Here is an 18,199-nt window from a genome sequence, read left to right as displayed (position 1 = left end):
CCTACTAGACAACCTTGACCTTGAGTGGGTCACTTCCTTTCTGTGCTTCAGTAAAATGAGAATAAAACTGTCCTTCTTTGTAAAGTACTATATGCTCCTGAAGAGAGAGCTAAAAAAAAACTTGTGCACTCCCTTAGCAAGTAAGAATATTAAAAAAATTACCTGTTATTTAAAAATACTGTAAACCACATCAATTCAAATTTCGTATATCAAACCTCAAGAAATCAAGCTTTCTGATCAACTGCCTTCCCTAGAAGAAAGTGACTCTAAGATCTTTTTTCCTCCAGCAAGTTCTTGGAGGCAATTGCTCAGTCTCCAAGAGAACAGCACTCAAAGCAATGGAATTCATGACCCAAAATAATGAATTATTTTAGGTTATTATAAAGGCGACTAAGAACACTGTGAGGAAGATCAGGAGGAAGGAGCATAATTTAGGGCAAAGACAACTTATGCTGGATATTATGAAAACTGTAAAGGTGGTGAAACTGGAACAGAATGTAAAGGGAAGTGGCCAGTGGTGACCCTCAGGGGTCCATGCCTGGACTGGTGCTTTTCAACATCTTTATCAATGATTTGGATGGGGGAGTGAAAAGCTCACTGGCCAAGTTCTCAGATGACACCAAGTTATGGGGCAGTGTGGCCACGCCAGAAGATAGGTTGCAAATACAGATTGACCTGGACAAGCTCGAGAGCTGGGCAAACCGGAACCAGATGAAGTTTAACACTTTCAAGTGTATGGTGCTCCATCTGGGAGCAAACAACCCTCAACATACCTATAGGCTCGGAGGTGACAGCTTGACTTGCACCACAGCCAAAAGGGACCTAGGAGTAATGATCGACCATCACATGAACATGAGCTGTCAGTGCAATGTGGTGGCCAGCAGGGCAAATAACACACTGGCATGCATCAACTGCCGCATCTTGTGTAAAACTAAGTGATACTCCTGCTGTACTCAGCACTGATGAGACCACAGTTGGAGTACTGCATCCCGTTCTGGATGCCGCACTTCAATAAGGACATGAAAAAACTTGAGAGGGTCCAGAAGAGAGCCACCTGTATGATCAGGGACTTGCAAGGGAAGCCATACGATGAAAGGCTGAGGGACCTGGGCTTCTTTAGCCTAAAGAAGAGAAGTTTGAGAGGGGACTTCATAGCGGCTTACCGCTATATTAGAGGAATGCATCAGAAGCTCGGTGAACAACTGTTCACTAGGGCACCCCTGGGGAAGACCAGGACCAATGGATACAAACTCCTGAAAGGCTGCTTCAGGCTTAATACCAGGAAAAACTTGTCAATCAGGGCAGTCACCTACCCTGGAGGCTTTCAAGAGCAGACTGGACAGCCACCTCACTGGGGTCACTTGACCTCAGCTGTCTTCCTGCCTAGAGCAGGGGGCGGGCTGGACACAGTGATCTGCAAGGTCCCTTCCAGTCCCTAACAATCTATGAATGTTGTGCAACCTCCTTCATTGGAGACTCATCATAAGCTAAAAACAGATAATCAGTTTATCTGGGGCCAACTCCCATCAAGACAGTCTAGTCATCTGCATCACATGCAGCTTAAATGGCAAAAACTCCCATGATTAATAAGCCCCAGTTCTCCTGGAGAAAGTGTTGCCTTGGTACTTTAAAAGGTATTTAGGGTGGGATAGTGGGCATACAGAATAAAAGGTTTTGGGTTGAGGAGGAGGGGGAACTCTATCACCTGGTTTTAAACTTAAACAAATTTCTGCCTGGCATGATCTAGGTATATTTAACCCTGCCTGCAAGTGGAAGTTTGGGCTAGTTTCTCTCGAAGTTTCTTCCAGCCCTGTGCTTCTGTCTTAGAAAGGAAATCTCATTAGCTGGCACTTATACAAATCATATCACCTGAAACATGAATCATGTACAGCTCAATGTGTCACATAAAGGAGAGCTGAACAGAGCTGAATCACTAGTTCTGAGATAAATAAAAATTTATTGGATGGATCTGTCTGTTAAATGCCATCCCCCCACCTAAAAATGTTTTCCCCCTATCTGACTCCTTCATGTCCCAGGTCATGCAGACTTATGTACATGCTCAATTTTAAACAGGTTTGTGGAACTACTCACATACCTGAAGCTAAGCATGGGAACAAGAAAAATCTTTTGTAAAATAAACGTTTATTTAAATGCATTGTGTGCTACGTCATTAGCCAGAAAAAAAAAAATCTGAAAACAAAAACTTCAATATTTTTATGTGAGAATACATAAAATGTACTTACACGATTTCATAACGTAAACAAAGATATCAAATTCTTTGGTCTCTCTGGGATTTTTTCTTCCCTTAAGTTTTGACTTTTGAAACTCATCTAGTATTTCTTCAAGGTTTCTGAAGTCCAAAGATGCATTCGCAGGAAGCCAATTAAAAAATGCTAGTATAAAATCATCAGGAACTTCACACTCTTTCAAGAAGAGAGAAAACACTTCTTTTTGGTTCTCTCCACTATCAGTCTGTAGAAAATATGATGGATATCCTTGTGCAACATTCTTTGATCCCACCTGTTTAACTTTAATGTTAACTTTCCACCAAGGGCCAACAAACGGAAAACGTCCAACCACGGCATATTTCTTCTGGGATGTTTCCTCCTGTATTATAACTGAAAATAATAATATAAATTACAAATGGTGAGACTAAAAAAAATTGTGATTTTAAATTTAACTACATTTTACAAAACAAATCACTAGGTCAACAAATTCAGAAATAGTTTTAACTTTATTATTTTGACAGATGTCCATAATTTCATTCCAGATCATACTAATCATCCTGGGGGGTTTTTTGTTTTTGTTTTTTTTTAATAAATCGGGGGGGGGGGGGGAAAAAAAATCACAATTTCTCCCATTAAAACCCTCAAATCTGTGATTAACTAAAAGGCCCCTTGCTCCCACTGTGAGGGGGTGAAGAAGGTGCCGGGCGAGGGCAACACCGACGGTGGCGGAAACCGGCCCGACGTCCAGGTGGAAAGCCAGGCACTCAAGTTTCCCCCTTCCAGGAACCCGGAAGTACCCGGGCCGAGACCTACCCAGACGGATAAAAGGAGCCCGGCGGGCCAGGAGAGGGCCCCGGCGGATGCGGAGACGGGAGTAGCAGATCCGGGGGTGAGCGGGAGAAGAGCCGGCGTCGGGGAATACACCCTGGAGCAGGTGCGAGCCGCCTGGCGACGAGGCAGGACCTTCTGGGGCAGGGGTAAGCCCCAGCGCAGCAAGGAGGCCCGGCCGACCGGTGGTGGAGAGACGAGTGGCTTAACGCCGTGGGAAGCGGCGGCACCCGGCAGGAGCCGGGTACCGTAAGTACTGTAATATAGGGGCAATCACAGGCGGGGAAACCACCGTGCCTGTGATCCTCGGGAAGACTAAGGGGCGGAAGGAGGCCCCTGGGAGAGGGCGGAAGATCCCAGCCCGGATCCAGGAAGGGGGTCAGCCCGCAGCTGATAAGGGATACTGGGGGGGACAGCCGAGGGGCCAAACAAACCCCGACCCCGGTGAACCCCAACCAGGAACTTTTGTTGGACTTTGTAGTTTTTTTCTCCTTCACAAACCTTATTGGGGCTAGCACCCTGACGAGTGGCCCGCCCTGAGAGGCGGCCACTTTCCCGGAGGATCGGGCGAGGGTGTAGGGGAGGAGGAGCCCTCAGGACCCCTGGACCCCGCGGAGACGGAGTGCCGGTTCTGGACTGCACGCGCCACAATTATGAACCCCTAGGTTACCATCAAAGTCGTGGCAGGCGAGACTGGCATGAGCGCAGTGAGGACGACACACTCCCCTCTCACCAGGAATCCCCAGTGAGTCGGTCGGTCGGCAGACGGACCCCTCACACCCACCCCCAGCCTCCCTGCAGGCCTGCTGGTGCCCCCCACTCTCCTGCCACAGCCCCCTGCCTGGCCCTGCTCATGCCCCTCACTCCCCCCCCCCCGCCCAAACCCCTGCTGGAAAGAGCTCCCAGCTGCCAGGGGCTACGGGGTCAGGGACCCGGGTCCACAGCCCACTGCTCCCCTGGTAGTAGCAGAACCTAGCTCCTCCCCACCCTTGCTGCAGGCTCTGATGGGGGGTGGCAGCTCCCTGCTCCTGTGCACTCCCAGGAGGGCAGCAGGGACCTGTGCCCCCCAGATCTGTATACAGGGTGGGTGTGGGCTGCATGTTGCGGGCTTAGGCTCCCCCCTGCTGACCTCTCCCAGGGCCTCTGCAGGCCAGCAGGTGTGACCAGGCACTGCAGGGCAGAGCAAGGCCATGCAAAAAAGCTGCTTACTGCTGAGAGCTGTGTGCTGCCTTTGCGTCCCCTTTGCATGGGGCTGCAGTGACGGGCACAACCCTGCGCCACTGCCCCCAAGGCTGCTGCATGTGGTTAGGGCAGTGTAGAGCTCACAGCGGTAGGGAGCTTTCCTGCACAGCACTGCTGTGCCCTGCAGTGCTGGGTTGCACCCACCAGGCTGTGGAGGCCCCAGGGGAAGGCAGCAGGGTGGGAATAGCAGGCAGCCTACGCCCACCCTGTGCACACAGCTGGAGGGCATAGGTTCCTCCTGTCCCCCAGGAGCACACACAATGTCAGGAAGCCAGCCCATCCCCTGCTGCCCTGAACAAGTCGCCTGCAGCCCTGCCCCACTCCCTGCTGGGGCCCTGTGGCCATGCATTACAGCCCCGGGGCCTACGCCCCACGCACTGCCAAGCTGGGGCAGAGCTGGGGCTGCTGCTAAGTCCCCCTCCCTCTGTTTCCACCTCCTCCCAACTCATCCTTCAGGCTACCTGGCAGCCACGTGCATGCATGCGTGTACATGTGCACATGGCAACCCCTGCTGGACAGCCCTCCCCCTGCTCCCTCTCAGCCCCCTACAGGCTGGAACTCCGCCAATCTGCGGAGAGCTCTTTGCAAAACAACAAAATCCACAGTTTCCTTCGGCAAAGGGGAATATCCGTGCTTTTGTCCATTTTTCCATGGGAAATGGAAAACCCAGAACCCTGCTAATTGACTAATCTGGAGTCAAAAAGGTTATTTCCCCTGGCTCAGATTGAATAGAACAGTGCCGGGGGGGGATTACCTTCTTCCATACCATGATGTGATGCTCGTTGGCATGACAAGATAGCTGGCTGCCCTTGTCGCCTCTGCTTTTATCTGTGACATGTTGTAGTGCAGGGATTCTCAACCAGGGTGCCACAAAATCCTTTTAATAGTGCCACAGGGTGCTGTACAATATTAGCATTAAGAGGTATGTAAATACTTACACATGATTAACAACATAAACCAGAGATTTCAAACAGGAATCCATAATGCCAAATACCTTCTGATTTGTTGCGATTTTTCTGATATCTTTGCAAGAGAACTATGCTATTTTTTCATAGCTAGAAAATGAACAAAAGGTAAGAGCTGGCATTCTCCAAGGGGTCCCTTGACTCTACTCAGGTTAAGAAACACCACCGTAGTTTATTTTTGTTCTGCCACATAGATGTGTATGAAGGTCTGAGGCAGTGTTTTGGTTTAATGAGATGAGTCTGGGAAATCCTCAGGTCAGTATAGTTCTGAAACATTTTAGACTTAAGGCACTCCTTAGAAAATGCTAGCTCAGTTCTCACTCTGTTTTTTTACTACAGAAAAATAATAGGGCAGTTTTTCTATTACAGAGAACTCAGGAAGACCACACCTATGGATTTCCATTTCAAATCTCTGGGTTTATCTTGTGAATCCTGTTTGTAAACCTAACAGTGCTAATCTCAAGGCATTCCAAGGTGGCACTCTACTTCAGCATCACTGCCTTTAGACCTGCTAATGCAGAGAAAATGAATCACTGGCCAGGGGACGCTTTTCAGTCTGTGCCCCTACGAATCTCATCCAAGCTTAACTGAGTTGTTGGAAAATTTATTGGTATTAGGATACACTGTTTGGGAAACACCCTTTTCCTACAGCTGCTTATTTGGAAACAGTAAGTTTATTATTAGCTTATGGTAGCATCTTCAGCACTCTGCAACTTTCAAGAGATAATGCCAGGAGATGTTTATCACTTAGTAGAAGTGAAGGTTAATTGAAGTTAACTGCTTAACTTCATTACTTTCATTTGTCCTATTTTCCTTACAAGAATGACAAGGTTTTATTTAACAGAACTAGTAAATAGAGTGCAAACTTAACTGGATTTGAGCATGCTACCCCTTGGCAGAATAAAGACAGGCAAGCTTCTCATCACCAGACAAAGCTACATACTTCTCAACTTGAACTGCAACCACAACTACTTAAAAAAAATAACACAATCGGAACTCAATTCTTAAGGAAAACACTAATGCGTGCTTGGAAAAACAACCAAAGAGCTAACTCAACATCCCTCAGCCTGTGTTCAGGAATTAAACCAGAGTGACCTGCTGGTCAATTTTAAAGGACGTCAGTGTGTAAACATGTAGTGCCAGAATTTTCCCAGGTGCTGACTCTTCCCACTTCAAAAAGGAACTTTAGGGCACTCAAATAAACCTCTAAATCTCACCTAACTAAAAGTTCCAGATGCAGTTATATTCTTGTCTAACACCCAATTTTGAGTGAGACTCAGGCATTATAAGAGTTCAAACAAGGAGACAAATTCCACAAGTGCTGATAAACAAAAGGGTGTGTCTACATGAGATGCTTACTGCATATTAGCCTGATAACACTGCAGTAGCGTGGCAGTTAAAAATTGTGCTAATAGCCTACTGCATAGTGTTATTAGGCTAAAGAATCCCAAAATAAGTGTGTGCTGGCACTACTGCACAGTAACTCTAGTTACTGTACATTTAGTACTTCATTAAACAAGTACTAAATTAAATGAGCAGTAATTGAGGCTCATTAATGAAAGTGTAGATGCACCCAAATAATTTTACTCCCAGCACTACACTTGGGCAGGGGTGTAGGATCTGGCACCTAGCATGATTTTAGTTTATTGCTTCTCAATTAATGTAAAACTTGCCGACAGGTTTGCTTCTCTGATAATAATAAAAAAAAAAATTTCTCTACAGACTTTACCAGCAATAGATTCATGACACTTTTTGTACACAACCGCAATGAAGCATAATTTGTAACTAGTTATAACTTTCAGTTTTAAACATTAAAAAAGGTTTGGCCCAGTTATTGCAGTGTAATAGCTCACTAAAGCATCAAATAGCACAACCTAGTCTGAGGTTTCAGATAATAAAGACTATGTATATGGAAGGAAACTATAATGGGTCAAGTCAATGCTATGTGAAAGAAAACTAATACATTGCGCAGCGCTTCACACCCCAAAATGGCTGAATTGGCCCATGAATTGTTCTTTGCTCAAAGCAAAGACCACCTCCTCAACACCACCTGAGCAGCGAGCAGTACCAGAGCAGCCAGTGTGGAGATTAGCAGGAGAAGGAGGAGAAAGCCTGTTTGATGCACAGAAAAACCAAGGGCATGTGCCCACAGAGAAATGGTTAGCTCCCATGTTCTCAGAGGTGTGAATCAACTGATTTCTTGCGACAATTTAAACTAGTAACAGGAACAGAAGTGGAGGTCAGCAGTTGCCAAGGAGTGCTCCAGGGGGCACCAAGCAAACCACATCAGCCAATGCCCAATGGGAAAAGCGGGAGAAGGAAACAGTGCAGTGTGGGATGCCTGCAGCACCACTGGTGTCTGCACCCAACATTGATCCCAATCCCAGAGAACCAGTTACAAATAACACTGGATTTTCTGGGTACTTTTAAAAGATTGCAGGTGGTTTAAAACTGTACCAAACCAGCTTTTATGTCTGGACGACCTCGGCTAAAACGCACTGAAAATGGTCCAGGTGCTACAAGTGCCCACACCCTAGGTGTTAATTTAGCCCCTGGCCAGCTGGCGGGATCTGGTCCGAAGGGGTTCCCAAGGGCCTGAAAATTTGGCAGTGGGGGACTGGGGGCAGCAATCATTTGCTTCCCCCTGCTCCCAAATTTCCACTTGCCACATCCCAGGCATTGGAACCAGTGGCCCGGCAGGCTGGAGTGTGGCCCCATTCCAGCACAGTGGCATCCTGGAGCATCCCCAGGCACCGGCCTCACACCACGCTCCAGCACGGCTGATTCAGCCACTGGTGCGCATAGACCAGGGCTCAGTGGTTCACGTGGGGGGGGGAATAGCGCAGCCCCTGCCTCTGCTGCCTGCCCCGAGTGCCAGCTGCAAGAGAACCAGCTGCAGGGGGCACCCCTGGCGCTGCCAAGTCAGGTCAGGCAGGGAGTGAATGTGGGGCTGGGCATCAGGAGCGGAAAGGGACCAGTTTTTGCCCACGAGCTAGTAATTACGGTAAGTAAATGCGGTAAATTGCCCTTCCCCCACATCCACTCAAATTAGAGCTGCTCTCAGGCAGTAAATTCCTTCCCTCTTCCGCCCCACCCCCCACAGGTCCACTCTGATTGGAGAGGAGCCTTGAGGGTTCCACCCCCCCCCCCGCGGTGACGTCACCTGCCCCCCACAAACCCGCTACACCCGGGGCGGGGGGTGCCTGCGTCGACCCCCCTCCCCCCGCCGCGCTCACCAGCCCGCCGCGCCTGCCCGGCGCCCTCGCAGCTCAGCTCGGCGGGGCCCGCCAGGAACGGCTCGCCCAGCACGGCGTCCTCGTAGCCTTCCTCCTCCTCCTCGTCCTCCTCCTCGTCCTCGTCCCCGTCCGGCCCCAGCCCCGGCTCGTCCTTGGGCGGCAGCAGCCGCCCCCACAGCTCGGGTCCCGGCCTGGCTCCGCGCTGCTCGCCCGCCCGCGCCATGCCCGAGGCCGGAAGGCGGCGCGAGCCCCCACTTCCCGGCCTGCGGGCGGGGACTCCGCCTCCGGCCCGGCCCCGGCTCCAGTCCTAGCCGCCTCAGGCTCCCGAGCTGCCCCGCCCCTGCCGCGCGGGAAGCGGAGCCGCGGCAGCGACGTCTTGTTTCGCCGGAGCGCGTTAGTCCGAGACAGCCCAGGGCTCCCCCCGGCTGGGGAACTGATGTTGCCTCGGCTGTGTCCGGTCTCTTCGCCCCACACCCGCATGGCGCCAGCTTGGGGCTGCATCGAGCACCCCCCTCGGCCAGGGGCCAGGTTTGGGTCGGACTGTCACCCACTCGAGGCCACATGGGGCCCTGGGGCAGCAACCTCAGGCATGCACGCGGTGGGCCCCCAGAGGCTGCTGGTCACAGCAAGCCCCTGCAGGCGGCGGGCAGCGGGAGTGTGGCTGCAGCAAGTCAGGGGGTCCTGCAGGCAGGTGGCAAGCGGTGACCAGCAGTTGGTGACCACCCACAGACACTGCTGCAGCGATTGGGGACCGCCTGCAGATGCCGCCGGCAGTGTCAGCAGGGGCGGGGGGGCAAACCAACCGCCCGCCAGCACCGCCAGCAGTATCAGCAACACCTTTTCACAGGGTGCACATGTACCCCCTACACAATGCCAATGACCTAAGATGCAAGATCAGGACCATCACTGGACCCAGACTGTGCACAGACAGTGTACTGCCCATCCAGGTCACCTGCCAAAAATGTTGAGGGTTGCTGTGCTACAGGAATCCCAAGCAGAGGACCATGCTCCTCGCTACAGAGGGCAAAACCCCACACAGTCTATGGGCTAAAACTCGGTCCTGACCCCAAATATGAGGATTGGTCTGACCCTGAGCAAAGGGACATACACCTCTGGCTTTGGTCCCAGCAGAAGTGTTGGCACACCTCAGCCAAAGACCCTGCAATCACCTACCCCGGAAATCTTCAAGAGGAGACAGTCACCTGACCCCCATTTATCTTTCCAGCTTGGTGCAGGGGGCTAGATCCTGCCTATTTCCACCCCAGAGTGCTGAGGAAATTGGCAGGGATCATTGCAGGACCCCTGCCAAAGCTTTATGAGTTCTCATGGTGCTCTGGCGAGGTGCCAGAGGACTGGAAAAGGGCCAATGTGGTCCCCATTTTCAAAAAAGGGAGGAAGGAGGGCCCAGGAAACTATAAGCCTGTTAGTCTTACCTCGGTTTTGGGGAAGCTCTTTGAGAAAATTATCCAGGAGTACATCTGCGAGGGGCCAGCAGGGGAGAATATGCTTAGGGGCAACCAACATGGGTTCACTAGAAGTAGGTCCTGTCAGACGAACCTGGTGGTCTTCTACACCTAGGTCACAAAATCCTTGGACGCAGGTGTCACGGTGAATGTAGTTTTTCTGGACTTTAGGAAGGCCTTCAACACTCTCTCTCATCCCGTTCTCATTAAAAAATTGGGCGAAAATGCCTACGCAGTCAGATGGGTCACAAATTGGCTGGAGAGCTGCACCCAGAGAATGGTGATGGACAGGTCTTTTTCGACCTGGAGGGATGTGGGCAGTGGGGTTCCCCAGGGCTCGGTACTTGGGCCCGCACTGTTCAACGTCTTCATCGGTGACTTGGACGAGGGGGTGTAAAGCACCCTGTTCAAATTTGTGGATGACACTAAGATGTGGGAAGAAGTGGGTGCGCTAAAAGAGAGGGACAGGCTACAACTAGATATGGACAGGTTACACTGGGGTGGGCGGATAAGAAAAGGATGGGTTTCAACACTGACAAGTGCAGGGTACTGCACCAAGGGGGAAGAACCATCACCGTACCTACAGGCTGGGGAACTCCCTTGTCAGCACAGAGGCAGAAAAGGGTCTTGGAGTCATTATTGATTCCAAGATGAACATGGACCAGCAGTGTGGGGATGCAGTCAGGAAGGCTAACTGCACCTTGTCATGTATCTACAGCTGCATCACAAGCAGGTCCAAGGAGGTGATCCTCCCCCTCTATGTGACACCACTCAGGCTGCAGTTGGAGTTCTGTGTCCAGTTCTGGGCACCGCACTTCAAGAGGGATGTGGACAGAATGGAGAGGGTCCAGAGGAGGGCCACTCGCATGATCGGGGGCAGCAGGGCAGGCCCTATGAGCAGAGGCTATGGGACCTGAACCTGTTCAGCCTCCACAAGGCTGAGAGGGGATCTGGTGGCTGTCTATAAACTAGCCAAGGGGGACCAGCAGGCATTGGGGGAGTCCTCGTTCCCCCAAGCACTACCAGGAGTAACAAGGAACAACAGCCATAAGTTGATTGAAAGTAGATTCAGGCTAGACATCAGGAGGCGCTACTTCACAGGGCAGCTAGGATCTGAAACCAACTTCCAAAGGAAGTGGTGCCGGCTTCTACCCTGGGGGTCTTCAAAAGGAGGCTAGATAATCACTTAGCTGGGGTCGTTTGACCCCAGCATCCTTTCTGGCCCATGGCAGGGAGTCAGACTTGATCTGCTTAGGTCCCTTCCTACCCTACCAACTATGAAACTATCTTCTGAGGTCCCTTCCAGCCTTACAATCTATGAATCTATGAAAATGAAAAACACCAGCCTTGGATGTAGCCAACACCCAAAGAGGGAACCTTAAAAACGTCCTGACATATGTAGCAGAAAGCATTTCATAGATTGCTAGGGGCTGGAATCAACCTTGTAGATCCATGGATACCAATCCAGATGCGCACGACTGTATGCATGACTGTGCAATTCTGGGGTGGCTATAGCTTGCCACCTTACCGCCAGATTGGCAGGGAGTAGAGGAGTGGTGTAGAGTGGTATGGCATAGAGCTAGCTTCATAGCATCACATCCAGAAATAATTTGAAAACTTTACTTGCTTCCTGAAAATATTATTGGCACCTTACTTGGATATAGCATTAAAAGTGTGGTTGCACTGGGGGAGAGTGGCATGAGCCAATTTTCTCCTTCCTATGCCCCTGCCTCACCTGGGTTCTGAGCAGCTCACTACCACTACCTGGGGTGCTTTGGCGAATAGTTGTTTGCCTAGCCCCTGATGCTCTCCCCTGATATATTTGTAAGCTGCCACCAAATCTCCCCAAAGTCTTTTCTTTTCTAGGTTGAACAGTCCCGTATCTGCCATGAATGACTGGTGCCTCCTGCAACTGGGGGGGGGCCCAAGGAAGTGAGCGGTGAGTGGGGACTGCCCATAGATGCTGGCGTTGGTGGCAATGGTGGTGAGCAGTGAGCGGGGACCACCTGCAGACACTGGTGACAGTGTCAGCAGCAGGGGAGAGGTAAGGGTGGTGAGCAGCGAGTGGGGCCCATCCACAGCTGCCAGCAGCCACGTTGTCAACAGAGATGGGGGTAGCAAGCGGTGACCTCCCACAGAAACTGGCAGTGGCTTTGGCAGCAGCCAATCTCGGGGGGGCACATGCCCCCCCCGACCCCCCCCCCCCAATGTTGCCTGTGCTCGTATAGCTTGTTCTTTAGGCCTCTAATCATACTAGTGGCTCTTCTCTGGACTCTGTCAAGTTTCTCCACATCCTTCTTGAAATGTGGCACCCAGAATTGGATGTAATACTTCAACTGCAGCCTCACCAATGCTGAGTAGAGCAAGAGAATAACTTCCTTAGTTTTGCTTAAGATGCATCGGTTGATGCATGCCAGTGTATAGTTTGCTAGCTGCAGCATTACGCTGGTGGCTCATATTCATTTTATGGTCAAGTGTGACCCCCCAGGTCCCTTTCAGATGTGGTACTAGCTAGCATACCACCACCGAGCCTGTAAGTTTGTTGCACATTTTTCCTTCTCAGGTAGAGCACTTTATACTTCTCAGGGCTGAACAGCATCTGGTCCTGGTCTGCCCATTTAACTAATCTCTCTAGGTCTGCCCAGATTGTCAGCCTACCCTGATGTGTGGTTGCATTTCTCCAAAGCTTAGTGTCACTGGTGAACTTTGCCAGTGTGCTTTTCACCCCCACATCCAAATCATTGATGAAGATGTTGAAAAGCACTAGTTCAAGTACTGAACCCTGGGGGACCCCACTGGCTACCTTCTGCCAGGTTGACACAGATCCATCTATTAGTACTCTCTGGGTCTGACCCCACACCCACTTTTGCACCCATCTGACCACTGAATTATTGAGCCCATAGTCCCTTAGTTTTACCTTGAGAGCCTTATGGGGTACTAAGTCAAAGGCCTTCTTAAAGTCCAAGTAAATGATGTCGACCTCATCTCCCTTATCCAGGTGGTGAGCAACCTGGTTATACAAGGAGATAAGGTTAGTCAGACATGACCTACCCATGACAAAACTTTGCTGACTGTTATTCAGAATTTTGCCTTCTACTAGCTTATCGCATATGGAGTCCTTGAAAAATTTTTCAAGGATTTTTCCTAGGATTGAGGTCAGGCTGATCAGCCTGTAGTTCCCTGGCTCCTCTCTCCCTTTCTTGAAGATGGGCGCAACATTGGTCCTCTTCCAGTCTTCTGGGACTACTCCTGAGTGCCATGAATTCTCAAAGAGGTTCACCAGTGGTCCTGTGATTACTTCAGCTAGTTCATTCGGCACTCTTGGATAGAGTTCATCCGGTCCTGCTCACTTATGGATATCCAGCCTCTCGAGCTGTTCTTTCACCAGCTCTACATTGACTGTTGGTAGGTGATCATTAGACCTGTGCAAATAGGGAAGTATTCAATTCAGATTTAGATTCAGCCATGTCGGAGGACAGTGATTCAATTCAGAAATTTGGATCACTGTCCTGAATTGATTTGGCTGAATCAGCTTTGGAAGGTTCGGCACTGATTTGGAGGGATTCAGAGATTCAGCCATAGGGTATAATGGGGAATCACTGAAATACCTATAACTTGGTAATTTTTAGCCTGATTTGGATAAAAATTGCAGGGATGGTAGCCCCTGCTGAAGCCATTAAGCCTTCCAGGTTTCAAGGAGATAGGTACATAGGTTTTGGGGAAACTGCACCTCAAACTGCTGAAAGCAAAACTCGTGTTGTGTGTGTGTTAAGGCAGATTTGGATGAAAAGAGCAGAGATAGTAGACCATGAGGCCTGCCAAGTTTCAAGGAGATAGGTGCAGGGGTTTCTAGGAAACTGCACCTCAGGCTGCTGACAAGCAAACCGCATGACATGTGACTGAAACTGCACCTCGAACTGATGAAAGCAAAACTCGTGTCACTTTTGTGTGTTACGGGGTATAGGTTGTAGCTGTGTTGGTCAAAGGACATAGCCCAGACAAGGTTCTTAGGGTCAATCTGGTATCTTTTGTTAGACCAATGGAATAGTTGGAAAAATTCTTCTTTGCAAGCTTGTGGGTTTAAAAACCCTTCATCAGGCTGAGGAAGCATCTAGTTTGTTTGTGTATGCTCTTCCTGGATGGAAGGAATAGTAAAGAAGCGAGAGGCTAGCATGCAATGCAGGCAAGAAAGCCAATCAGTGAAAGTGGGAATGGAGGAGTCAGGGGGTGAGAGAGACAGGCTTTTGGGGGAGAGACACAGGCTTGGGTAGGGCTACATCCCCCTCCCCCATCCCCCAGCCTGTCTCTCACCACCTGATGCCTCCATTTCCAAGGCGTCCATGACTATGAGGTGGAACTTGTGTGCCACACAGTGGATACCAACAAAATTGGCATCACAGACTGCCTGGAACATATTGGCCCCATTGTTGGTGACCACGAACCCACAGGTGAGCTTGCCTTGCCCAGTGAGCCACCCCTGCACCATGCAGTCCATGGCCACCATGATCTCCGTTCTCATGTAGGACTTTTCCATCATTTTGGCTTGAAGGAGAGCCCACCGATGGCCTGTCTGATCACACCAATGCTCTATGAGGAAAAGGTAGGTGTGATCTCCAGCCTGGCTGCTCTAGATGTCTGAAATGAAGTTCAAGGCTACCTGTAGCCCTGCCTTGCACAGCTCCTCCCTCAAGTACTCCCTGCATGCCTCATACAAGGAGGGCACCACCGTCCTGCTAAAGGTGGTGCATGCGAGCACTGGGAAGGATGGGGCCATAAGTGCCATGAGTCGCCTGAACCCTGGTTGCTCATCTAAGGAGAAGGGCTGGCCATCCAAAGCAAGCATCTCCACAATGCTCTCGGTGACCTCACTCGCACACCCTGCTTTGTAGGCGGCTTTCCCCCACTGCTCCAGGGTGGCCTGCCTCTGCTTCATGGGGAAGAGGGCTTTGGAGTGAGAGAGGAACTTCTCTTTGGGCATGCTCCCACTGCCAGGCTGAGGAAGAGCAAGAACGAGGAGGTGCTGCCTCCTGAGATGCAGCAGTATGGCCATGACAGTGAAGTATTTCACCTCCTTGTCCTGGCTGATCTGCCTTCAGCAATGCTGGCAGATTTCATAGATTTCATAGACATTAGGGCTGGAAGGGACCTCGGGAGATCATCGAGTCCAGCCCCCTACCCAAAGGGCAGGAAGTCAGCTGGGGTCATAGGATCCCAGCAAGATAAGCATCCAATTTACTCTTGAAGGTATTCAATGTAGGTGCTTGAACCACCTCCGCTGGCAGACTGTTCCAGACCTTGGGGGCTCGGACAGTAAAGAAATTCTTCCTTATGTCCAGCCTGAAACGGTCTTGCAGGAGTTTGTGACCATTCGACCTCGTCATCCCTTGGGGCGCTCTGGTGAACAAACGTTCCCCCAGATCCTGGTGGTCATCCCTGATAAACTTATAGGTGGCCATCAGATCACCCCTGAGCCTGCACTCTTCCAGGCTAAAGAGTCCCATGGCTCTCAGCCTGTCATCGTAAGATCTGTTTTCCTGACCTCTGATCATGCACGTGGCTCTCCTCTGGACTCTCTCAAGTTTCTCCACATCCTTTTTGAATTGTGGAGCCCAAAACTGGACGCAGTACTCCAGCTGCGGCCTCACCAAGGCCGAGTACAAGGGGAGAATGACGTCCCGGGATTTGCTCGAGAAGCATCTATGGATGCAAGACAGCGTTTTGGTCGCTTTACTAGACGCAGCATCGCATTGCAGGTTCACGTTCATCTTGTGGTCAATGATGACCCCCAAGTCTCTTTCTTCTGTAGTGCTATCCAATGTAGCACTGCCGAGCCTATAAGGATGCTGCAGGTTTTTCCTCCCAAGGTGGAGAACCTTGCATTTTTCGGTGTTAAACACCATCAGGTTCTCGTCCGCCCATTTGCTGAGCTTGTCCAGGTCAGCCTGGATCACCCGCCTATCTTCTGGCGTGGATGCTTTGCCCCAAAGTTTGGTGTCATCGGCGAACTTGGCCAGTCCACTCCTGACTCCAATGTCCACATCATTAATGAACATGTTGAACAGTATGGGTCCCAAGACAGAGCCTTGAGGGACCCCACTGGTCACAGGGCACCACAATGAGTGACTGCCATCAATTACAACCCTCTGGGTCCGACCACGGAGCCAGTTTCCCAGCCAGCAGATCGTGGTGGAGCCAAGGCCACAACTGGGCAGTTTGGCCAAGAGGTGATCATGGGATACCAGATCAAAAGCTTTTTTGGGTCCGAGCTTTTTTGAGTCCAATATATCTTGAAGTCAAGATATATGACATCAATCTCTTCTCCCTTGTCCAGGTGATAGGTCACCTGGTCATAGAAGGAAATGAGATTGGTCAAACAAGACCTACCTGCAACAAACCCGTGCTGGCTATCCCTTAGAATGTTAGCCTGGGCCAGTCCATCAAGGATGGCCTCCTTAATAAACTTTTCTAAGATCTTCCCCAGGATAGAAATCAGGCTAATGGGCCTGTAGTTAGCCGGATCCACTCTCCTCCCTCTCTTGAAGATTGGCACCACATTGGCCTTCTTCCAGTCTTCAGGCACTACACCAGAGCACCAGGAGTTTTCAAAGATCCGTGCCAGGGGCTGGGCTATGACGCTCGCCAGCTCTTTAAGTACCCTGGGGTGCAGATTGTCAGGGCCGGCTGACTTGAAGGTATCCAGCTTCTCAAGGTGTTCCTTCACGAGGTCAGCATTTATGGAGGGTAGGGGATCCCCATCACCCGGATCTCCCTGTCTCATAGCAGGCATGGGCATCCCATGGGACTGATGAAAGACTGACGCAAAGTACCTATTTAATAGGTTGGCTTTTTCCTGGGCGTCAGTTGTCAGTTGCCCCATCTGGTTTAGCAGGGGTCCAACATTGCCCTTGCTTTTCCTCCGGCTCCCCACATATCTGAAAAAGGACTTTTTGTTGTCCTTGATGCCTGAAGCTAGTTGGAGTTCAGTTGCAGCCTTGGCTTTCCTGGTTTGCTCCCTGCAGGACCGGACCAGCGCAGAATAATCCTCCTTGGTGGTGAATCCCGTCCTCCATCCTTTGTAGCCTTTCCTTTTTAGCTGCAGGAGGTCCGCTAGGTCCCTGGAGAGCCAGGAAGGCTGCTGTGCCTTCTTGCTGCCTTTCCTCTGTGTTGGAATAGATTTAGCTTGTGCATTGAGGATCGCTTCCTTGAGAAGCAACCACTCTTCTTGAACTCCCATCTCCCTGGGGTCATGGTCCCTAAGGGCCTGACCGACAATCCTCTTTAGCTTGTGAAAGTCGGCTTTTCTGAAGTCAAGGACTTCTGTGTTGCTGACTGACTTGCCAGCTTTACAGCGGATGGTGAAGGTGATCAGCTTGTGGTCGCTGTCACCCAGCTTCCCATCGATCACTAGGTCGCCGATTAGGTCGTCCCCTGTAGCCAGTACCAGGTCGAGCAGCACTTTGCCTCTCATTGGCCCATAGACTTCTTGAGTCAGGTAGAGGTCATCCACACACGAGAGAAAGCTTTGCGACCGCTCGGATTTTGCTGAGTGATCTTCCCACGAGATGTCCGGGTAATTGAAGTCACCCATGACAACCAAGGTCCTGGAGCAAGTGGCCTCAGTCAGTTCCTGGGCGAACTCCTGGTCAAGCTCAGGACTTTGAGTGGGAGGTCTGTAGTAGACTCCCACCATTGTGTCCCCTGTGCTGTATTCCCCAGGAATTGTTACCCAGAGGGTCTCTAGCTGTCCATGCTGGTCGCCAACATCAGCTTGCAGGGACATGTAGCTTTCCTTCATATAGAGAGCTACACCCCCGCCCCTTTTGTCAACACAATCCCTCCTGTACAGGGTATAGCCCTCTATACCCGTGGTCCAGTCATGGGTAGAGTCCCACCAAGTCTCCGTTATCTCAATGACGTCATAATTCTTTGCACTGAGCAGGAGGACGAGCTCGTCCTGCTTGTTACCCAGGCTCCTGGCATTAGTGTACAGGCAGTCAAGTGTGCCCTTGGGGGCTCTTGCCTTGCCTACAGATTGTGCCAGGGCTGGAGCAGGGGTGGGCTCCGTTAAGTGCTCCCTTGGTCTGCTGGCTTTGCAAGGGTCGCTCAGCAGGCCAGCAGTGGCAGTAGTCCCCCAGCAGGCTTAGTTTAAAGCCCGGTGGAGCAGGTCAGCCAGCCTGGCTGAGAAGAGCCTCCTCCCCAGGGCAGAGAGGTGGAGGCCATCTCTTCCCAGCAGCTCT

General features: G+C 50.8%; 2 protein-coding genes across 2 annotated transcripts in view; one reads left to right on the top strand and one right to left on the bottom strand.

Annotated features, from left to right (window-relative positions):
- HELB (DNA helicase B) overlaps nucleotides 1-8,793 on the bottom strand; it is a 29,254-nt gene extending 20,461 nt beyond the window's left edge. The window contains exons 1-2 of the mRNA XM_090042477.1: nucleotides 8,500-8,793; nucleotides 2,244-2,618 (exon numbers count right to left, since the gene is read on the bottom strand). Of these exons, the coding sequence (XP_089898603.1) occupies nucleotides 2,244-2,618; nucleotides 8,500-8,722 (598 nt within the window). The 5' untranslated portion in view covers nucleotides 8,723-8,793. The remainder of the gene's footprint in view (nucleotides 1-2,243; nucleotides 2,619-8,499) is intronic.
- LOC149865805 (endogenous retrovirus group 3 member 1 Env polyprotein-like) overlaps nucleotides 8,011-18,199 on the top strand; it is a 25,906-nt gene continuing 15,717 nt past the window's right edge. The window contains exon 1 of the mRNA XM_090042480.1: nucleotides 8,011-8,267. The gene's annotated coding sequence lies outside the window, so the exon portion shown is untranslated. The remainder of the gene's footprint in view (nucleotides 8,268-18,199) is intronic.

The sequence above is a fragment of the Crocodylus siamensis genome, chromosome 4, assembly GCF_052110815.1.
Source record: "Crocodylus siamensis isolate JL-2025a chromosome 4, ASM5211081v1, whole genome shotgun sequence".
Taxonomy (NCBI): Eukaryota; Metazoa; Chordata; order Crocodylia; family Crocodylidae; genus Crocodylus; species Crocodylus siamensis.
The sequence above is the reverse complement of the archived record's forward strand: the minus strand, read 5'-3'. Positions and strand labels throughout refer to the sequence as shown.